Source organism: Ovis aries, chromosome 1 (assembly GCF_016772045.2).
Source record: "Ovis aries strain OAR_USU_Benz2616 breed Rambouillet chromosome 1, ARS-UI_Ramb_v3.0, whole genome shotgun sequence".
Classification (NCBI taxonomy): Eukaryota; Metazoa; Chordata; class Mammalia; order Artiodactyla; family Bovidae; genus Ovis; species Ovis aries.
In genome coordinates, this window is record NC_056054.1 from 18,856,196 (window position 1) to 18,879,454 (window position 23,259).

General features: G+C 48.5%; 2 protein-coding genes and 1 pseudogene across 18 annotated transcripts in view; 1 reads left to right on the forward strand and 2 right to left on the reverse strand.

Annotated features, from left to right (window-relative positions):
- Window positions 1-303: 303 nt before the first annotated feature.
- On the reverse strand, window positions 304-1,918 carry LOC101108978 (transcription initiation factor TFIID subunit 9-like; annotated as a pseudogene).
- A 10,370-nt stretch (window positions 1,919-12,288) lies between these two features.
- On the forward strand, window positions 12,289-21,830 carry DMAP1 (DNA methyltransferase 1 associated protein 1). The gene is made up of 11 exons (XM_012120828.4): window positions 12,289-12,342; window positions 12,525-12,674; window positions 13,188-13,279; window positions 13,528-13,723; window positions 19,614-19,772; window positions 19,895-20,062; window positions 20,328-20,513; window positions 20,613-20,684; window positions 20,975-21,047; window positions 21,194-21,489; window positions 21,718-21,830. Exons 2-11 carry the CDS (start codon window positions 12,570-12,572, stop codon window positions 21,775-21,777), a joined length of 1,407 nt encoding a protein of 468 aa, XP_011976218.2. The 5' UTR covers window positions 12,289-12,342; window positions 12,525-12,569; the 3' UTR covers window positions 21,778-21,830.
- Window positions 21,831-22,219: 389 nt separating this feature from the next.
- ERI3 (ERI1 exoribonuclease family member 3) overlaps window positions 22,220-23,259 on the reverse strand; it is a 132,506-nt gene continuing 131,466 nt past the window's right edge. For all 17 annotated transcript variants that reach the window (XM_042239930.1, XM_004001901.4, XM_012120995.4 and 14 more), the window contains one exon: window positions 22,220-22,746. In XM_042239930.1, coding sequence (XP_042095864.1) covers window positions 22,664-22,746 — 83 coding nt within the window. In that variant the 3' untranslated portion in view covers window positions 22,220-22,663. The remainder of the gene's footprint in view (window positions 22,747-23,259) is intronic.

Consider the following 23,259-nt stretch of genomic DNA (forward strand, 5'->3'; position numbering starts at 1 on the left):
AGGATATGCCAGTCAGTAAAATGTGTTGGGTGGCTTTCCATCTTTTTTATTTTTTTCTTCTCCTTTCTATCTTCCTTTCTTTCTTTAATGAAAACTTGTTTTTTATACTTAAAGGCTGCTGAGAAACGATTTCTAGTCCTATTAAAGAAAATCTAACATCATAATTGAAAACTATGGTAACTATATGTACTCATTAACTACTATTGAAGTTTTCTAAAACAACTTGAAAACATCATGTGCATGTTTAATTTCAGTGTAATGGTTTCAAGAACAGGCATACATGTTACATGCATTAAGGCTAGATTATAAATGACTGTCATCACCATCATCATTATCAATATCACCTTCACATTTTCTTTTAACTTGTTTGATGACTCATTGCAAGTCTTTTGTGATGGTGTCAGTTCAGTTCAGTTCAGTTCAGTTCAGTTCAGTCGCTCAGTCGTGTCCGACTCTTTGCGACCCCATGAATCGCAGCACGCCAGGCCTCCCTGTCCATCACCAACTCCCGGAGTTCACTCAGACTCGCGTCCATCAAGTCAGTGATGCCATCCAGCCATCTCATCCTCGGTCATCTGTTAGTGGTAATAATAGTGGTTTTGGACTCCAGTACTCTTCTTGCCTGGAAAATCCCATGGATGGAGGAGCCTGGAAGCCTGCAGTCCATGGGGTCTCAAAGAGTCAGACATGACTGAACGACTTCACTTTCACTTTTCACTTTCCTGCATTGGAGATGGAAATGGCAATCCACTCCAGTGTTCTTGCCAGGAGAATCCCAGGGACAGGGGAGCCTGGTGGGCTGCCATCTATGGGATCGCAGAGTCGGACACGACTGAAGCAACTTAGTAGCAGCAACAATGATGGATTAATCCGAATATGGTGAACGGCTGCTGTTGCAAGAACTGATGCTTTTACAGCTGGGGACTGTGAAGCAGGAATCTGTACTGTAAACCTTGGCTCTGTGAGGGACATTGGAGTCCCTATCCTAGTTGAGGGCTTCCCGGTGGGCTCAGCTGGTAAATAATTAACCTTAGTTGAAACAAACATGGTTTGTGGGATTGGGTGACTGAAGTGGGAGTACTTGGAGAAGGCAATGGCACCCCACTCCAGTACTCTTGCCTGGAAGGCTACAGTCCATGGGGTCTCGAAGAGTCGGACATGACTGAGCGACTTCACTTTCACTTTTCACTTTCCTGCATTGGAGAAGGAAACGGCAACCCACTCCAGTGTTCTTGCCTGGAGAATCCCAGGGACGGGGGGGATTCGGTCGGACACGACTGAAGCGACTTAGCAGCAGCAGCAGCAGCAGTGGGAGTACTCGGTGTGCCAAAACCTGAGCCAACATTTGTCTGTGGAACTGTTACTCTACCTGCAGAGTATATGTCTTTATTTGGTAAAGATTAAAGTCTATAGGTTGGAACAGCCAAGCAATATCTATCGAGTGGCAATCTGCTGCTGTTGCTAAGTCATGTCAGTCGTGTCCGACTCTGTGTGACCCCATAGACGGCAGCCCACCAGGCTCCCCGTCCATGGGATTTTCCAGGCAAAAAATACTGGAGTGGGTTGCCATTGCCTTCTCCAAGTGGCAATCTAGGGCCTGAATATGGCTTGATTGATTCCAAAAGAGTTTGATTTCTTTCTTCAAAGTCTAATAAAAAAAATCTCTTGGGGAAGGAGAGGTAAAAGATTGGCTAGCACAGCACTGGATTGACAATTGCAAATCATAAGCATCAACGGTAACTCTCTTAGAAATTTTTGCATCATCTAAAATTGTGGTCACAAATTGAAAGGCAGACTCCAACATCTGATTTACAACTCTGATCTCATATTCTGTAATCTCCATGTCCTTCAGGATTTGTGCCATCATCTCTGCATCTTTCAGCATGCTCTTGGGAGAAGGCATCTTGCCAAACTCCATATAATATCCAGCGATCAGACTTCTCGAGTTAAATCACTCACATGAATGTATTTCAGTGGTTTTGATGCAAATCCTTTGCCTAGTGCCTGGTTTACCTTGGCTAACCTACCCTCCATCTCTGCCCTGTTGTGCACCCTGACCAGTGAGCAGGATGTTCAGCCTTTTCTTCTTTTCTTAAATAGATTTTATAATGTGAAAATTATGTATCCTTCAAATGTGTTTCTCTCTTTTTTAGGCTCTGATATCATGCTACTTTCCTGAGTTGAGGAAATTTCATCTCATACTCTCTAAAGTCAACTTATTTATTTATAAACAAGGAATAATCTTTCCCCTGAAGGTCAACTAGAACTCACCTATTTAAAATTCTCAGTTTTTCTATGATTGTTGCTCCATTTGGTTTTCTAATTCTTTTTGGAACAATTTTGGCTACTTTTTTTAAAAACTGGAAAGCATAACTCAGAACTATGAGCTTTAACTGGTAAAGAAATTGGTATCATAATAGGCATGAATTTGTTATTTATTTGGGGGCAGTGAAAAATCCAGGTAATCTTAAAGGTAGCCCTTGGCCTGCTGCCAACCGATTATCACTTGCAATCAATTATTACCTGAATGAATGATGAAGGCAAAGTGTCGGTGAACTAAGTGGCCTCTGCCACAGAACAGTATGGAGGGAAGAAGGGATTTGTGAACACAGTAAAGAGGAATTTCTTTCTGAACAGAATGAAAAAAAAAAAAAGACAAGAATGTGAAACTCAATACCCTAAAATTTTGATTCAAGACAAGTCCCAAACCATTGACTTTCTATGTCTATCATAAAAATAATTTATCTCTTGCAGTCATGGGGCTGATAGTAACTGAAAATCACATCCAAAGTGTGATATTGAGGATTACTGTAGTATAATACTAATTAAATTCACAGCCTTGCCAGTCTGTTATGTGAATGTCAGAGTGTTGACAAGAAAAGAAAGCAGTCATAACTCTGAGCATCTAAAATCCTACCCGCCTTGAGTCTCTCCGGTCAGTGGAAGTGGCTTCTCTTCCCCTGCTGAGGCTGATGGGAGACTTCTGAGAATCCTTGTCAGCAGGAGGAAATAGTGACACAGTTCTGTGAAAGCCTTCTGTTGACCCCTTCTGGTAAATCAAAGTAAATTCCATGAAAATACACGTGAGTGATATTTCTGCAGAGCCACTGTTCTAGACGGTATCACAATGTCCTTTCCTAAGTACCAGTTGCTTCACCTGATACCCTCCTACCATATGAAAGTGACAGAATGCTATATGTTACTGATTCACATTTTAAAAAATAAAATGTTGAGGCAAAATTCACATAACTTAAAATTAATTATTTTAAAATGAACAATTCAGTGGCATTTAGTTCATTCACAATATTTTTTTCCAATATTCTAATACCTCTGAAATGGAATTTATGTTACAATCAATTATATGCTATAGTTTAGTTAATAATGTTTCATAAAATTCTTCATCAGTTCAGTTCAGTTCAGTTGCTCAGTCATGTCCGACCCTTTGCGACCCCATGAATCGCAGCACGCCAGGCCTCCCTGTCCATCACCATCTCCTGGAGCTCACTCAGATTCACATCCATCGAGTCAGTGATGCCATCCAGCCATCTCATCCTCCGTCGCCCCCTTCTCCTCCTTCCCCCAATCCCTCCCAGCATCAGAGTCTTTTCCAATGAGTCAACTCTTCGCATGAGGTGGCCAAAGTACTGGAGTTTCTTCATAGTGGAATATAAATAAAGGTGCACCTTTCAATTGATGGTGTCTTAAAGTAGTTGAATTTGGGTACTTGGTGGTTTTCTTGGATTTTTGAGGAAGCACCCTTTATATTTGGATGTCTTGCCAGCCACTCATCTACTGAGTTGAACTGAAAGACCATTATTAGCTTTGAGAGGAATCCAGAGCAAAGGAAACTGTCCAGTTGGTCTAGCCTGCAATCTAAGTAGGTGGGCCAGTTGGTCTCCATGACCCACCAGATTCCAACCATGTTGCAATCACCTTGCTGGTGGAGACTATAGCAAGCCCAGGAGCAGCAATGCAGAAGCGAAGAAAACCATGCTCTGTTTGATGAGTAACTGATCTCCTTTGAGAAACAGCTTTATCTTACTACTAGGCCCCGATAGAGACTGCATGCTTGTCCCTGGAACAACCGGGTGACTTCCTTCCATAACCTGGAAACTAGTGGATCCATTCTCAATTCTGTAGTGTCCAAAAGCGTTCATCATCAGATGGAAAGGATACAAATGAGACCAGGCCTAAGCGTCTTCTCCTTTGCCACCCATCCCTCAATAAACATTTATGTCTTAAAAAGCAGAGGTTGTTTGAATGGATAAAGAAAAGCAAAACCCAAATACCTGCTGTGTATAAGAGATGCACTCTAAAAGATGAAATAAAACGGAAGGAAAAAATATATACCATGCAAACAGTAAGCTTGTGAAGGCCGGAGAGACTATATGAGTTAAAGTATATTTCAAGACAAAGACTAGAGATAAAGATAGATACTTCAGGACTTCCCTGGTGGTATAGTGGTTAAGAATCCACCTTCCAAAGCAGGAGATGCAGGTTTGATCCCTGGTCAGAGAATTACGATCCCACATGCCAGGGGGCAACTAGAGAAATCTCGCGTGCTGCAAGGGAAGATCCCACACATGCCACAACTAAGACCTGACCAAGATAAATAAGTGAAATAAATATTTTAAAAGATAGATATTTCATAATGGCAAAGTGATCAATTCACCAGGAAGCTATAGGAATTACAAATTTGTGACCACAGAGATCATAACCTAATGACAGAGTTTCAAAATACATGGAACAAAAATTGGCAGAACTAAAAGAAGAAATACACAATTCTACAATCATAGTTGGAGATGAAAAAAACCCTCAGCAATAGACTAATAGACATAAAAATATCAAGAAAGACATAGATTATGTGAACAATATCATCAAATATCTTGCCCTAATGGAAATTTATAAAACTGTATACCACAACTGTTCTTTTCAAACATTGTACACATTGTACACATCATGGACCATATGCTGAGCCATAAAACAAATCTCAATAAATTTGAAAGCTTTGATATCATACAGAATATGTTCTCTGATCACAATGGAATTAAATTAGATATCTATAATTATAAGCTACCTAGAAAACTCTCAAATATTTGGAATTTAAGCAACACAATTCTAAACAATCCATGGATCAAAGAAGTAATCACAAGGGAAGTTAGAATGATAATGAAAACATAAAATGATTAGCAGGATGCAGGATAAACTTTATAGCTCTAAGTACTTGTGATTGAAAATAAGAAAGGATATAAGCATCTGAATGCCGAGTTCCAAAGAATAGCAAGGAGAGATAAGAAAGCCTTCCTCAGCGATCAATGTAAAGAAATAGAGGAAAACAACAGAATGGGAAAAACTAGAGATCTCTTCAAGAAAATTAGAGATACCAAGGGAGCATTTCATGCAAAGATGGGCTTGATAAAGGACAGAAATGGTATGGACCTAACAGAAGCAGAAGATATTAAGAAGAGGTGGCAAGAATACATGGAAGAACTGTACAAAAAAGATCTTCACGACTCAGATAATCACCATGGTGCTATCACTCACCTAGAACCAGACATCCTGGAATGTGAAGTCAAGTAGGCCTTAGAAAGCATCGCTACGAAAAAAGCTAGTGGAGGTGATGGCATTCCAGTTGAGCTATTTCAAATCCTGAAAGATGATGCTGTGAAAGTGCTACACTCAATATGCCAGCAAATTTGGAAAACTCAGCAGTGGCCACAAGACTGGAAAAGGTCAGTTTTCATTCCAATCCCAAAGAAAGGCAATGCCAAAGAATGCTCAAAGTACCGCACAATTGCACTCATCTCACATGCTAGTAGAGTAATGCTCAAAATTCTCCAAGCCAGGCTTCAGCAATACATGAACTGTGAACTTCCAGATGTTCAAGCTGGATTTAGAAAAGGCAGAGGAACCAGAGATCAAATTTCCAACATCTGCTGGATCATGGAAAAAGCAAGAGAGTTCCAGAAAAACATCTATTTCTGCTTTATTGACTATGCCAAAGCCTTTGACTGTGTGGATCACAATAAACTGTGGAAAATTCTGAAAGAGATGGGAATACCAGACCGCCTGACCTGCCTCTTGAGAAACCTTTATGCAGGTCAGGAAGCAACAGTTAGAACTGGACATGGAACAACAGACTGGTTCCAAATAGGAAAAGGAGTATGTCAAGGCTGTATATTGTCACCCTGCTTATTTAACTTATATGCAGAGTACATCATGAGAAACGCTGGGCTGGATGAAGCACAAGCTGGAATCAAGATTGCCGGGATATGCAGATGACACCACCCTTATGGCAGAAAGTGAAGAGGAGCTAAAAAGCCTCTTGATGAAAGTGAAAGAGAAGAGTGAAAAAGTTGACTTGAAGCTCAACATTCAGAAAACGAAGATCATGGCATCTGGTCCCATCACTTCATGGGAAATAGATGGGGAAACAGTGGAAACAGTGGCTGCCTTTTTTTTCGGGGCTCCAAAATCACTGCAGATGGTGATTGCAGCCATGAAATTAAAAGACGCTTACTCCTTAGAAGGAAAGTTACGACCAACCTAGACAGCATATTCAAAAGCAGAGACATTACTTTGCCGACTAAGGTCCGTCTAGTCAAGGCTATGGTTTTTCCAGTGGTCGTATATGGATGTGAGAATTGGACTGTGACGAAAGCTGAGTGCCGAAGAATTGATGCTTTTGAACTGTGGTGTTGAAGTAGACTCTTGAGAGTCCCTTGGACTGCAAGGAGATCCAACCAGTCCATCCTAGAGGAAATCAGTCCTGGGTGTTCTTTGGAAGGACTGATGCTAAAGCTGATATTCCAATACTTTGGCCACCTCATGCAAAGAGTTGACTCACTGGAAAAGACTGATGCTGGGAGCGATTGGGGGCAGGAGGAGAAGGGGATGACAAAGGATGAGATGGCTGGATGGCATCACCGACTCAATTGACGTGAGTTTGAGTGAATTCTGGGAGTTTGTGATGGACAGGGAGGCCTGGCGTGCTGCAATTCATGGGGTCGCAAAGAGCTGGACAGGACTGAGTGACTGAACTGAACTGAATATACCCCTTGGGCTTTCTTATATGGGCTTCCCTGGTGGCTTAGACGGTAAAGCATCTGCCCGCAGTACGGGAGACCTGGGATTGATCCCAGTGTTGGAAAGATCCCCTGCAGAAGGAGATGACAACCCACTCCAGTACGCTTGCCTGGAAAATCCCATGGATGGAGGAGCCTGGTAGGCTACAGTCCATGGGGTCGCAGAGAGTCAGACACGACTGAGCGACTTCACTTCACTTCATATATACCGCTTACATTTTATCATGGAATGCTGGCTGGCATTCCCAACGTTATGGTCCAATGGGTCAAATAATTCTCAGTTCTCATTAGGTGGTTTCATGGCCTCTCACAGATAAGTGTTTAGTTTGTACAACAGTCGTTGTAAGCCAAAAATCCCTTCTCAAGTAGTGGCCTGTGGTTTGTGGGTGGGATCAGAGCCTTGCTTCAGAATCCTGGGTGCCCATGCTGTGATTCCCCAGGTGGAACTGCCTGAAGGTATTAAGTAAGATTTCTGTCACAAAAATACATCCAAAACATTGGATCTGTTGGATAATCAGGCCCAACTAGTAACATGGATTGCACTGCAACCTAGGCCTATCTTTTGGAGCCAGGCTCCTCTCTAAACCTACAGGTTACTGATAAATGAGTCAGAGCAGCACGCTCAAATATAATACACATGGCCTTCAAACCCAAGAGGGCCACCAAGCTTTCTAACTCTTTGAGGTGAGTGATACAAGGTGTGGCCTCTTGTTTCTTACTTTAATTTTTGTTTATTTATTTTTAGTGTAGACAAGCAAAAGAATTGTCTCACAAGGAAGTCTGTAAGAGACTCCAGATTTTGGAAAGACTGGCTCAACAAATAAAAAAAATACATGTGTTTAAAAGAAAAAAAGAAAAAAAAAGATTTCTTGGCTTGAGCTGCTATAACAGAAATAGCTATAGACGGAGTGACTTAAAAGAAATGTATTTCTTAGAGTTCTGGCAACTGAGGAGACTGTTCTGCCAAAAAATAAAAAAAGCCAATAACATAAAATAGACCACAGGAGTCCGCTCAGGAAAGCTGATAATTGATGACATGCAACTGGTAGGGGAAGGAGAAGGGAGATGCCTGCAAGAGCTAGAATTTCAAAAAAGCTGAAATGGTACAGAGAGAGACCTCCCACAAATCCTGGAATCCATAGGAGTTGAGTGTGAAAACAGAAGTCTTTTCCTTTGTGGAGATTGTTGGAAGCTTCTTCAATCTACTGCAAATTCTGGAGACTTCTAGGGGTGGGGACAGGGGCAGGGCTCCCAAGAATATCCCAGGAGACTCCATCCTGGGAGGAGGGAGCCACCCCCAACTCTGCCTGCTCGACCCCCACTCCCCACCTCTCCACCCACCACCTCCACACACACACTATCCTGGGATTGCTCCGGGTTGGGGCCACACGTGCCCTCCAGCCATCCCAGAGAGGTTTTCATCTTCCTTTTGCCCCTAGAACTGGAGGGGGACCACACAGGCCTTGCCGAGACCCCTGTCCTGCAGCTCCTTGCCCTGGACTTTGTCAGTCCTGCTCCCCACTGGCTTTTGCCCCAGGGGCACAGAATGCTTTGGAGAGGTAGTCATCTTGATCAGGCCTCACAGGCACCTCCAGTTCTCATCTACTTGGTCCTTTATATTGAGGTACAATGTTCACGCGATGAAGTGCACAGTTCTTAATGTACCAGCTGAAGGCAGTAATCACATTTTCCTTCAGGATGGCTGGAGCCTTTAAGGCACAGGGCCTGGCATGTGATGGCCTAACTAAATGACTTCCCTGGTGGCTCAGAAGGTAAAGAATCTGCCTGCAATGTGGGAGACCCAGGTTCAATCCCTGGGCCAGGAAGATCCCCTGGAAAAGAGAATGGATACCCAGTCCAGTATTCTTGCCTGGAGACTTCCATGGACAGAGGAGCCTGGCAGGCTATACAGTCCATGAGGTCACAAAAAGTTGGACATTACTGAGTGACTAACACTTTCACTTTCACTTTACAGTTAAATACTGAACAATTATTTGTTGAATAAACTAATGAACAAAATCAAGTCAATGTACATTTCTACCAACAGTATATAGAAATATGGCGCCTATTTCAACCACACCCTTGTCAAAAATAGTTATCACAATTATGTTCAAGTTTTAGCTATTTGATAGTCATAAATGATTTCACATGATAGCTCTCAGTTCTTCAACTCTTTGAATCCCAGTAAGGTGGAATGCTTTTCTGTATGGTTGTTGGCTGTTGCACTTGTGTGAATTTCTAATCATGTTCTTTGCCCATCTCAAAACATGGGAAATTGGTCCTGTTAGTTGGAAAAAGTCCTTCATAATTCGCCTGAGCAAGACCAGGGCAGATGGAGTGGCTCTGGATCTTGATCACAGCACGAACGCACCACCTTCCCTTCCCCACAGTGTCTAAGAAGCCCCTGAAAACAGGGCACATGACCACTTGCTGGGAGAGCCCAGAGGATGACAAAACCCACTGCCACACTTAAGGAGTGCATAGTCCTGGTGAAGAGAGGGGAGGAGGGGGAGGGGTGGAGGAGAAAGAGAGAAGGGAGAGGAGGAAAGGAAGGAGAGAGCCTGGCCAGACCCTCGGGGGCGCCAGTCTACTATTTTCTAGCTGAGCTGTCAACAGACAGGGTGAAGAGGGATGGGCTTCTAGGATTCCTTTTCATTCTTCCTCCTATATCCACATCCCATCAGTTCCTAGTTCCAGTTGACCCTACCATTGCCTCCCACCTTGTTCTCCTGTCTCTAGCTCCCTGCACCAGCAAGCCACCAGTGATCTTTCTTAAAGACGAATCTGACTGTTTTCAACCTTCTTCACAACTCTCCTCCCGATGCCGCCGCCCCCCATACCCTTCAGTGGCTTCATATTGCTCTCAGGGTTGAATGAAAACTCTGTTAAAGTTGACTCTGCAGCCCCATGGCACCCCAACCTGAAATCCCTCTCCCAGGGCCCTCAATAGGACACTGCAATGCAAGAGTCTCTTCAGAAGTGATGCTGGGTTTCTGTGGAGGGTCAGCTGGGTGGGCACTGCAGAGCAAGCTCCCCTCGGGCCTGGCGGAGAGACCCACTGTCACCTGCAGTGTGATACAGGAAGTGTGGCAGTGGCTCCCAGAAGGGTCAAGAGAGAGGCATCCCTCTCTCACTCCCTTTTCCCCAATCCTGGACTCCATTTCCCCAAGGAATGAGACGCTCTGGACCAATCATTCTGAGGGATTTCCTAATGACAGCAGCTAAGGTGGCACACGAAGAAAAGGAAAGAAACCATGCCATGTCCAAGACAGAAAGATAAATGATTACTCTTAGGATAAAACCCAGACTCATTACTGTGGCCCCTAGTGCCTACCTCTGATCTTAAGTCTTCCTGTTCTTCCCCTCCTTACCCAATGGCCACCACACCAGCCTCTTTTCTTTATGTCCTTTCAACATACAGTGTTCCTTCCATTTTAGGGACTTTGTACTTGCTATTCCTCATGTCTGAAACACTCCTTCCCCAGGTATTTTGTGGCTGTTTCCATCATTTAAACCTCAGCTTAAATTTCAGCTCCCCGAGAATCTTTTCCTGACACACTGTTTAGTCCCCTATCCTATTACCCTATTTTTTTCATAGCTCTTGTCCCTATGAAACTTACACTATCTATTTTATTGTTCATATATGCCAGATATGAGCCCCATTGGGAAATTTTTGTATCTCATTCACCCGCTGCATTCCCAAAGCCTAGAATAATGCCTATCACAGACACACATTGGTGTACCACATCCTTGTCCTCACAGGAATTATTCTATCAGGAGAGAAATATGTTAAACAAATAATCATGCAACACTGATTACAAGCAGAATCAAGTGTTTGAGGCTGAGGTGCAGGACCCTTTCCCACTGCTTTGTCCACTTCTGGCGCCTAATACCCTGTGGGCATTTGCTGCTGCAAGACCCTGGCTTCCCCTGGAAACTGATTAGAGCTCAGAGCATTCACCCAGGAATTAGGCCTCAGAAGCAGGGCGAGGTTTGTATCTCTAGGCCCACTTCTCCAAACTTTTGGGATCTAGCTAGGTTTGTGGCTGCAGCAGCAATTTCCCCCTCCCCCTCCCCAGGTCAGAATAGGATACAACTTTGATAGCTCACTTGAGTGGGCTGTCTGTTCCTCCTAGATTTTTGACATGCCCCTGGCTTGGGATCTGGTCTCCTTAATACCTTACAACAGCAGTCCCAAGCATTTTTGCACCAGGAACCAGTTTCATGGAAGACAATTTTTGCACTGATTGAGGGGAGGGGGTGGTTTTGGGATGCTTCAAGCACTTTACATGTATTGTGCACTTTATTTCACACCATCAGCTCCAACTCAGACCATCAGGCATTAGATCCTGGTGCTTGGGGACCCCTGCCTTACAAGCTCCACTCCATCTCCCATGCCCAATGCCCAGGGTCTTCCATGTCTGCAGGCTATTTTGCAAAGGCTGAAGTTAGGAGCTGTTTCCCCAGTCCTTTTGTCCTTTCTCAGGACCTTCTGCCTCTTGAATTGTCTCTCTCTCTCCAGGAAGATCAGCAAGTCTCTTCCCTTGTGGGATACTTCCTCCAGTTGCTACCTGCTCGGGGCTGTGCTCTTGGACCTCTTTGGAACCCACACAAGCAACTAGCTCCCAGACAAGTGAAGTTTCAGAAAGCTGGGCTCCAGTAAAGTCTCACGGGACCCCGATCCACAGACAACCCAATCAGAGAAGTTGCAACCGAGGGTCCCCACCTCACACCATCTTGGCAGCCACCCTGGCAAGCTCTGCCTTGTCTGGTTGATCTCTTCAACGCTCAGCAGTGTCTGGTACGTACTTAGCTCTTAATGAACAGAGGCAATTAACACCACTAATTCATTTAATGGAAAAAGGCACCGTGTTAATGTATTACATGGATTATTGGCACTTCGTTTACGCAGGTACCATGACAGTTTCCACTTTGAAGAAACGAGTGCAGAGAAATTAAGCGACTCCCAAGGTCAGAAAGCTGTGCACTCTCTTTTCATTGCGCGATGGCGCAACGCAGAGGGAAAATGCCAGAATTCCAGGCAGTCCAAGAAACCTGCGAGCTCCTGCGAGGCAAGCTAGGTGACAGGCTCTGCGCGGTCAGTAGTTTTCACACTGGGTTGCCAGCCGGCTTGCTTTCCGCTAGCACAGACCGGAAGCGTTCCTGTCGGCCACGTTTCTAAAGCGCACGACCGGAAGTTTCTGTCCGCGGCTTTGAGGAGATAGTGGAGCCGCTGGGCCGCAGCCGGGAAGCCTAGGTGTGGAGGCGCTGAGACTTAGGAGACAGCTGGGGCCGTTGGGGAGACTCAGGTGGCGGGACACTGGCGAGGTCCCGACCTGACCCTGGGCCAGTCTCGTCCTCGCGGCCCGCCTCCTCACCCCGCCCCCACTTGGGGCTGAAGTGGCTCCGCCTCCTGATCTGAGCCTGGTCCCTCTTCAGGCACTGACCCTTGACCTCGGGGCGCTCCCCCATCCTTTGGGCGCGATGGCTACAGGCGCGGATGTCCGGGACATTCTAGAACTCGGGGGTCCAGAGGGAGATGCAGCCTCTGGGACCATCAGCAAGAAGGACATTATCAATCCGGACAAGGTAGCAGTGGTGCCTGGCAGCTGGGTAGCGGGAGTGAAGTGAGGAGGGGTGACAACAGACGAGGGCTCGAGGAGAGATGAGGTGCCGCACTGGAGTGAGACGGGCGGTAAAAGATGTGGCATAACGGGACAGAGAGCGTGTGTCACCTTGGTGAGGTGGGACGGAGGGGGGCACACCCACGGAAAGTGGTGGGGACCAAGAGAGTGTGACCCGTGTAGGCGAGGACCTGGAGAGTGACACTTGTGTGGGATATTTGGGGGAGGGGCGTCAAGTCGGGGAGACCATGCTGAGATACTGGAGAAGTAGCTTCTCCTCTGACAGGTCGCGCTCTGAGGTTAGAGGCGCCCCTGGAGTGGGTTTCTGTACCTTCATAGTGGGTCGTGATGTGTCACAGTGTGAATGTGTGTCGCTCTACCTGTGGGTGCTGGTTTGTTCAGTGATTGAGCTGGGCTAAAGAATTTTCAGGAAAGGGAGTTTAGGCTGTGGTTCCTCTCCTGTGGTTTCCCTCCCCAGAAAAAGTCCAAGAAGTCCTCGGAGACACTGACCTTCAAGAGGCCCGAGGGCATGCACCGGGAGGTCTATGCACTGCTCTACTCTGACAAGAAGCAAGTATTAGAACCCCAGGGCCCCAGGCTTAGGCCCCTGACCAACCTGCCTGTCCCTAACTCCTGATTATCCCAGCCAGTTTCCTCCTCACCCAGGGCTCTTGCTTGCCTACTAGGATGCAGGAGCTCGATGTCTCACTCCAGGACGTGACTTCCTTGCTCTAGGGTAGAGCAGCGGCCTGGGTCCAAAGGCTTTCTCCACACCTTCTGACTCTATAATCTCCCACCTCCTTAAACCCTGCTCCCAGGGATGCACCCCCACTGCTGCCCAGTGACACTGGCCAAGGCTACCGCACAGTGAAGGCCAAGTTGGGCTCCAAGAAGGTACGGCCCTGGAAGTGGATGCCATTCACCAACCCAGCCCGCAAGGATGGAGCCATGTTCTTCCACTGGCGAAGGGCAGCAGAGGAGGGCAAGGACTATCCCTTCGCCAGGTTCAATAAGGTGAGCCACCACCATGGGGACATAGGCCAAGGTTGTGCCTACCTACTCTGAGCTACATGCCTGAGCTCTCCAGTCTCCTGGTTGGCTCCAGAGGCACTCTCAGACCAGGTCTCGACCATGGTTGCCCACTCAGTCCTTGGGACACATGCCTACAGGGTCTTCTCTGCCCTTGGGGTCCTGTCCTCTCCTAGCCCTGCTCTGATTTTTGGGGTGCTGCCTTGGCCTTTCAATTGTCGCTGTTCTTCAGAGCTATGTCCTAGGTGCTCTACTCTGCTCTCTCTGTACTTTCTCCCTAGTGTGTCTCATTTACACCATGACCTCAGTTACCCTCTCTATGTCTCTAACCCCAACTTAATATCTCCAGTCCAGAGCAGCAGTTCCCATATATCCAGTCGTTTGCTTACCTCTCTCCCTAAAGGCCCCACAGGTACTTCAGATCAAGTGGATTCCTGTAAGCAGAACTTATCATCTTCCCTCTGTTCCCCACCCCTAAACCTGTTCCCCACATCAGTGAATGACACCACCATCCACCCAGTTACCCAAACCAGAAATTTGGGACTCATCCTTAACTAAGCCTCCTTTAGCACTCATATTATTTCAGTCAGCAACAGAACAAAGAAAGTAGGGAAGACATACAACAAACGTGGAAACAAATAAGTTAGATTCTTTCAGATAGGACTGATCAATGAAACCAGGATATGAAGCGAGATAAAGAGGGAACTTGTAGATGTAGGGGAGGCCTAATTTAGGTAGGGTGGTCAGGGAGGGCCTCTCTGAGAAGCTAGGATTTGAGCTAGACCTCAGTGATACATCTCGTCATGAGTCCTGCTGATGGTTTCTATATAAATGACATCTGCCTATATTCTTCATTCTCTGTACCAGCACCCTAGCCCACGCTGATTTTTCTCTGGTCTAGCTGACTGAGGCTCAGATGGAACAGGGCCTACCCAGACTCACCCAACCAGTGAGAAAAAGCTGGGCTAGGCCAAGATTCCCTAGCCATTGTTTAAGCCACTACACAATATGGACCCCAGTCCCTGCAGCTTAGAGCAGCCTAATCTTTGAGCCTGAAAGCCCAAGGGTCTTGTAGCTGGACTCCCAAGTCCTGACTTCTTTCCCCTCAGCCAGTACATCCACTTGCACCTGGATATGTTCCCCTGAATGGCTCACAGGCTTTTCAGACTCAGCATGTCCAGGTGTGACCCATCATTCTCCCCTATACCGCCAAATTGCTTTTTCTCCACCTCACCACCATCTTTAGGCCCTTCAGGTCCAATGGAGGGAGAGGCTAGAGATGTAAGACTGAGTAGGGATATCTAAGAGGTAGGAGGTTTGAGGTGGGGGAGGAAAGGTTGGATGAGACAATTCAAGGTGAAAAAAAGAGTGTTCATTTTGTATTTTGTAAATACTGCTTCATGCCAGGACTTCCCTTGTAGCTCAGTGGTAAAGAATCCACCTGCCAGTGCAGGAGATGCAAGTTCGATCCCTGGCCTGGGAAGATCCCCTGGAGAAGGAAATGGCAACCCATTCCAGTATTCTTGCCTGAGAAATTCCATGCACAGAGGAGCCTGGTGGGCTACAGTCCATGGGGCTGCAAGAATTGGATATGACTTAGCGACTAAACTATATATGTGACACACACATTAGTTCAGTTCAGTCGCTCAGTCGTGTCCGACTCTTTGCAACCTCATGAATCTCAGCACGCCAGGCCTCCCTGTCCATCACCAACTCCTGGAGTTCACTCAGATTCACATCCATTGAGTCGGTGATGCCATCCAGCCATCTCATCCTCTGTCATCCCCTTCTCCTCCTGCCCCCAATCCCTCCCAGCATCAAAGTCTTTTCCAATGAGTCAACTCTTCGCATGAGGTGGCCAAAGTACTAGAGTTTCAGCTTTAGCATCATTCCTTCCAAAGAAATCCCAGGGCTGATCTCCTTCAGAATGGACTGGTTGGATCTCCTTGCCGTCCAAGGGACTCTCAAGAGTCTTCTCCAACACCACAGTTCAAAAGCATCAATTCTTTGCACTCAGCCTTCTTCACAGTCCAACTCTCACATCCATACATGACCACAGGAAAAACCATAGCCTTGACTAGATGGACCTTAGTCGGCACACACATACATATATATCAATTTTCGTATTCTTTTCCGTTTTAGTTTATTACAAGTTAATTGAATATAGTTCCCTGTGTTATACAGTAGGACCTTTTTTTATCTGTTTTATATATGGTAGTTTGTATCTGCTAATCCCCAATTTCCTAATTTATCTCTCCCCTATCCCCATCTGGGAACCATAAATGTGTTTCCTGTGTATGTGAGTCTATTTCTGTTTTGTGAATAAGTTCATTTGGATTCCACATATAAGTGATATCATGTGACATTTGTCTTTCTCTGTCTGACTTCTCTAGTTGCATCTATGTTGCTGCAAATGGCATTGTTTCATTCTTTTTTATGGCTGAGCAGTATTCCGTTGTGTATATACACCAGTTTTCTTTATCTGTTCACTGTCAGTAGGCATTCAGGTTGCTTCCATGTCTTAACTGTTGTCAATTGTGCTGCTGTGAGCATAGGGGTGCATGTGTCTTTGAAATTAGAGTTTTCTCCAGGTATCTGCCCAGGCACAGGATTCTGGGTCATAAGGTATTGAACTGACTCTTGAAGGATGTCACCAGGTAATAGTAGGAAAGAGTACAGTGACTTGTTCAGGCAGAGGAGTCATCGTGAGCAAAGACATAAATGAAAAATCAGTCATGTATATGGGATGCTGTGGGCATTTCCCTGTTGATGAAGCCTGAAGTCCAGGACAGAACATGGTGGGAGAAGAGGCCTGAGAGGCCAGCAGGGCTGAGTCAGGCAGGGCTTGGCAGGCAGGCTCAGAAATGGGCTTTGCGCTGATGTCTTTGGGGAGCCACTAGTAGGTTTTAAGTAGAATGGTGTCAGGGTCAGATTTGAGTTTTAGAAAGATTGTGGTGATTATGGGTGGAGAATGAAGCCAAAGTAAGGAAACTAACCATCTTCCCGCCAATGCTGCTCATTCCTGGGGTTGTGCTTTCAGTCAGTGGCTCCCCATACGATTTCTTGCTCAAGCCAGCAACCCAGGAGTTACCTGTGACGGCATCTTCCCTCACCCCTTATGGCCAGTTGTCACAACCTGTGATGTTTAAAGCCTCTCAAGTCTGTGCCCTTTTCTTTACCTTCTGCTGCTGCTGCTGCTTTATTTCAGGCCTCTTCACTTCCTACCTGGATTATTTCTTAAACCTGCCAGTTGGTCTCCCAAGCTCATATTTCACCCCCTCTGTCTTCACTGTTGCCAGGGTGGTCTTTGTAGAAGAGAATCATGACTATCTCACTCCTCTCTTTAAAACTAACCTTTCTGGCTCCCATCACCTACAGAATGAATTCCAGACTCCTTAGCTGGCGTATAGGCCTGCAGCAGCTCCCCTCTGCTGACTCTCCAGGCTCTCTCAGGCCTTTCCCTGTCTTGCCGTTTTCTTGTTCCCCTAATGTGTCCTGATGCTTCTGGCCATTTCTCTCTCATCACTGTTTACATGGTCCCCCTGCTTAGGAGTCTCTCCACTGCATTCTCTCACCAGTTCACTTCTATTATACTTAACCAGGCCTCATTTATCTCTTCCCTGTCAACCCTTGTCCCAGGCTGAATCAGGTGTCACTCATTACATCCTAGGCATACCTTTGTCATCAATTTTGCCTCACTGTACTAAATCAGTTTTGCAGCTGGACTGTGAGCTCCGAGAAGGTAAGGCCCATCTTACTCAGCATTGTGTCCCTAGCATAGGTCTAGCAGGCCCATGATATTAATAAATATTGGCTGATCTCTCTTGCTTGACTGTGAACTTCTTTTTATTTTTATGGCTGCGCCATGTGGCTTGCGGGATCTTAGTTCCCCAACCAGGATTCAAACCTGGGCCCCAGCAGTGAAAGTGCCAACTCCTAACCTTTGGACCATCAGGGAATTCCCTGATCATGAGCTTCTTGAGAACAGGACCAGCTACACTGTTCCTGAGCATATTTTTTTTAGTTAAATGGAATTAAAATGCATAGGAGGGATACTTAACCAACTGCAGAGAGATCAGAAGGATGAGAAGTTATCTAGGTAGAAGAAATGTGGAAGTGAGAAGGCATTTCAGGCAAGAACAACATAGGCTGAGGGGGAGAGCCTGGTATATTCCAGTAACTGCTAGTTGCTCAGCTGGAACTTAGGGTCCCTGAAGGACAGTGGTTGCAGAGGGAGGCCAGGTCATTTACCATGTGTTCACTGATTGATTCAATAAATATTCATTAATACCTACAGTGTGCAGGTCCTGTGCTGAACCCAGGAGGTAGGAAGTGATCCAGACAACCCTTGCTCTTGGCAAGTTTGAAAATTATCCAGAAGGCACTTTCAAAGTATGAGGGAGCCTTTGAGGGGTTTCATAAGGGATGGTTGGGTAACATCAGTTATATATTCTAGAACAGTGCTTTTCGAATTATCTGTGCTAAAGGACATTTTTTAAAATTTCCCAATTCATCAGAGACTACTGAAGAGAGTAAAATTGTAAGAAAAGACAGAGCATCAGTCCATGCTTCTTCTGAATTATTTAGCAGCATATGATGCTGTATAATTGTCGTGAAGCTTTCTAAATGCTTATTCTATTTCTGTGCTTACTGTAGACCAGGTTTGTAGCAGCACTGGTCTAAAGGCTGCCCTTTAGCAGTGTCAGAGAGGTCCCATCTTGGCTACAGATAGAGAATTGCCCGGAAGAGGATTAAATGGAGGCAGAGAGACCAGTGGGGAGGCTGTATCTCTATCCAGGCAAGGGGGTAGTGATGGTCTGGACATGGGCATGGCAGTGGAGAATTGGGAGGTAAAAGCCACAGATTTGGGAAAGAGGAGGGGTTCAAGGGTAAAGGTAGGAATTAAAGATGCCTCCTAGGGTTCTTGCTTGGGTGATGCCAACATTGAGATCTGAACTGGAGGAGATAGAAGTTTGAGGGAGCACAGTGAGCTCAGTACTGAACATACTGAATTTTTTTTTTATTGAGGTATAACTGTTACATATATATTAGCTTCAGTTTAGAAGGTAATGATCCCGTATTTGTATATAGTGTGAAATGGTCACCCCAGTGAATCTAGTTAACACGTATCACCTGAACACATTCAGTTTGAGATGTATGTAGGACTTCCAGTAGGAAATGTCCTAGAGGCTGCTGGACACAAGGGTTTTGAGAGCCAGTGTCGTTTGATGGAGAAACTTCCCTGGTCCAGCCTAGCACTGTCTCCTTCCTGGGGTCTCTTGACTGACAGACCCAGCCCATAGTGGTGCTGTTTCCCCTGAGGGAGGTCTGGGGGACAGGGGATGGGGGTTGGGATGGGGGTTTATGCTGGGAGCAGGATTCAGGTGCCTTTTCTATAGAGATGAAACCTTGGCCAGCTTGGGGAGCTGCAAGTCTCCCTGTCACCACTGGGTGGCAGGAGTGCTTCAGACAAGCATCCCCTGCTAGGGGCTGGACCTTTCTCTGGAACTTAGCCGTCTGCCCTACTCCAGAGTTGACCCTTGGACTCCACAGACATGCTTACCTGTGGGCCCCTTACCTTAACCATGGGGTCAGGAGCATGTGTTTTGTGCAGTTAGTCCTGGAGTGGATCCAGAGGCGGGCGACAGTCCTGGAGCCTATCAGGGCCTTTGGTCAAGCCATCAGTTTCTTTCCTTGCTCTGGAAACATCTCCAGGGGTCCTGTGCAGGGTCCCAGGCAGAGGATCTGCTTTTGTCCAGCACAGGGATGGGCAATCAACAGGAGGGACTGTGGTCACAGGGCTGCAGCCTGTGCGACGTGCCGTGACGCGGGCGTGCCCCTGTCCCCCTCCCCGCCTCTCCACCCCCGCCTGTAGACAGTGCAGGTGCCCGTGTACTCAGAGCAGGAGTACCAGCTCTACCTTCATGATGATGCTTGGACAAAGGCAGAGACCGACCACCTCTTTGACCTCAGCCGCCGCTTTGATCTGCGTTTTGTCGTCATCCATGACCGGTATGACCACCAGCAGTTCAAGGTGAGCTGGCGCCTTGTTATCTGCTTGTGTGCCCAACTCCCAGGCCCGGCAGGCCACTAGCTCCATGCCTTCTTTTTTACACACTTCTGAGCGTTTGTCTGTCTCTCCATGTCTGTCCTTAGAAGCGTTCTGTGGAGGACTTGAAGGAGCGGTACTACCACATCTGTGCCAAGCTTGCCAACGTGCGGGCTGTGCCAGGCACAGACCTCAAGATACCAGTATTTGATGCTGGGCACGAGCGACGGCGGAAGGAACAGCTGGAGCGTCTCTATAACCGGACCCCAGAGCAGGTCAGCACCAAGTCCCAGAGACTCTTCAAGCCCTGAGACCCCTGACCACTGCCTCCATCCTGCACGCCCTCGGCTCCCCTACTGCCCCCCGCCCTGACTCCATCCAGTCCCACCCCTCACCAGCCACCCTCCCTGCTCTCTGTACCTCCCTCCTGGCCCCTTGCTGCTCAGAGTCCCTCACAGACTGCCCAGCACCCCTCCATCTCCCTCTCTCCCCTCACTGCCCCTTGAATTTCACACTCCTCTCAGCGTCTCTCTTTCCCAGGTGGCAGAGGAGGAGTACTTGCTGCAGGAGCTGCGCAAGATCGAGGCCCGGAAGAAGGAGCGGGAGAAGCGCAGCCAGGACCTGCAGAAGCTGATCACGGCGGCAGACACCACTGCCGAGCAGCGGCGCACGGAACGCAAGGCCCCCAAGAAGAAGCTCCCCCAGAAAAAGGAGGCTGAGAAGCCGGTGTGGAGACTAAGCCAGCCCAGCTCAGGGTGGGGGGCTGGGACTAACATTGGGCCCTCTCCCCGTGACACCCTGGTCTCCATAACTGCTCCTCCCCAGGCTGTTCCTGAGACGGCAGGCATCAAGTTCCCGGACTTCAAGTCTGCGGGCGTCACGCTGCGGAGCCAGCGGGTACGTGAGTCACCTTGTTCTCTGTGTCTGGGCCTCGGCTCTATGGCCTGAGCGCTGTGGGCCAGGGGCCTGGAGCAGGTGGAGGCGGACACACAGGATCTCAAGTGAACACCAGGCTGAGCTCAGCTTTCAGCCTCTTCTACTCACTGGTTGTAGACCCAGAGCTGCCTCTAGGAGTTAACTTCTCTTCTAGTCTTCCCCACCCCGCCCCAATTCCTTTTGTCCCCTTCATTCTAAACCGCTTGTCGGGAGAGGGTCCTGCTTGAGCTGAGCTGCCTGGGTCATTGCAGATGAAGCTGCCCAGCTCTGTGGGACAGAAAAAGATCAAGGCCCTGGAACAGATGCTGCTGGAGCTGGGTGTGGGTGAGTGTGGGGGCTGGGCCCCTCAGGATGGACCTTCCCACCAACCCCCTCCCTCCTCCCCAGGCGAGGTTGTGGATGAAGGCCGGGTGGTAGGAGGCAGTTCTTGCTGCTGGCCTCCCACCACTGTGCCTCCTGCCCGCCCACAGAGCTGAGCCCGACGCCCACGGAGGAGCTGGTGCACATGTTCAATGAGCTGCGGAGTGACCTGGTGCTGCTCTACGAGCTCAAGCAGGCCTGCGCCAACTGCGAGTACGAACTGCAGATGCTGCGGCACCGGCACGAGGCGCTGGCCCGGGCCGGTGTGCTGGGGGGCCCCACCACCCCGGCCTCGGGCCCAGCCCCGGCCCCGGCCGAGCCAGCGGTGTCTGAACCCGCTCTTGGCTCTGACCCCAGCAAGGACGCCATCATCGATGTGGTGGGCGCACCCCTCACGCCCAATTCGGTAAGAGGCTGGACCGACCAGGAGAGCTCCAGGTGGCCCTGCTAGTGAGCACATGCACGGGCATGCATAGGCCCCACCCCCTCTAGCGCCCAAAACAGGGATCATTGCTCTGAGGGGTTCTGAGAATGAGTGGGTGGCCAGTGGGCGTCACCTTCCTGACTCAGAGCATGAAACACAGGCACCGAGCCTGAGTCCAGCCATTGACCTCGGCACCTTGTGTCTCCTCAGAGGAAGCGGCGGGAATCGGCCTCCAGCTCCTCTTCTGTGAAGAAAGCCAAGAAGCCATGAGAGGCCCCACAGGGTGTGGGACGCTGCTGTGTAAATAGAGCTGCTGAGCTGGACTGGGCTGCCTCCTTTTCCTCTCACCACTTCTGATGCCCCTGGCTGGGAGGGTGGCCGGGAGGGGTGGCCCTGGGGCTTGCCTGCGCTGAGGCCCTTGGCAGCCCTTTAATCAGTGACCAGCTCCCCCAGCTCCTGTATCCGGGAACACCCATCGTTCTACACTTGGGTTGGTTCGCACACAGCATCCCAGCTGCTTCTCACACAGCCTCGTGCTCAAGACAGTCCCCGCAGCCCTGTGCGTATTCAGAGGGTTTCAGGTGCTCCGCTGATGCCAGCTCTGCTTACTGGTGGCCTTGAGCACAGGGCAGCCTGGCGTGTGTGCTGTCCCCCACACGTCCAGATGCCGTCAGGCCCGGCACCACCTGGTCCACACACACACACCCAGGGCCTCATTTCCCCGACTTTATTCAGTGGCACGTTCACAGCGGGGACGGGGGCAGACACGAGGTGGGGCCTGATCTGTCCTGGAGCCCTGGGGGCACCACACACCATGCACTACAGATGGGAGGGGGCACAGGGGGGCTTGGTGGCCCCAGCAGAAGCCTGTGTGTTGGGAGGAGGCGGTGAGGAGGAGGTCCCCCAGCCCAGGCCCACAGTGGGAGGGGCTGATCCTGGGCTGAGGTTGAGAGCTGGGGGCAGGGGGCACAAAGTGTCTGTTCCAGAGGGGCCAAGTGGCCAGGCCTTACCCAGGGCAGAAGCCCACAGGGCGGGCTGGGGGACACTCTGGACGCAGAGCTGTGCCACTCTCCCTTTGCCCCTCTGCTGAGGGAGAGGAAGGTTCTGGGCTGGGCCAAGCAGCTACCCTGTCCTGCCCCATCCCATCCTCGGCCAGTCAGAACGGCTTTGACGTCTGCTTGAAGATGAAGCCTCGATACGCGAGTGTCTTCATGATGTTGGCAATGTTCTTGCAGTCATCTAAAAGGAGGGAGAGGAGACAGTTAGGTGGGCCCCAGATCCTTCCCCTGTGAGCCCACAGGTGCTCCTAAACGGGTGTTATGGGAAGCAGGGTTGGATTCAGGAGCCAAAGGCTCTAAACCAGGGGGGTCCTATCCCCAGGTGGCAGCATCTCCAGCTTCAGGTTGGGTCGGCAGGAAGCCTGGTCTCAGGGCCTCAGTCCCATAATTCATGCTGGAAATTGGCCAGCGTGTCCCGCCCGGCCCCAGCGGTGATGTATGGGCGCCGTCGCAGTAAGAAAAAGGCAGAGTAAATGTGTAATTTCTCCCTTGACGGCCCCCGGCCGCTGGGCGATCCTTCTTGTTGCCGCCGCGTGGGGACGGCCCGTCCGCCACACTCCGTCTTCCCGCCACCCTCCTTGATGTCTCCATTTCATTACTGTGCGGCCATTCATCACGCCCACGGCCAGGGTGACTTTGCCGGCACTTGCGTGTGTGTGGGAGATGTGGCCCAGGACATAATCACTGGTGACAA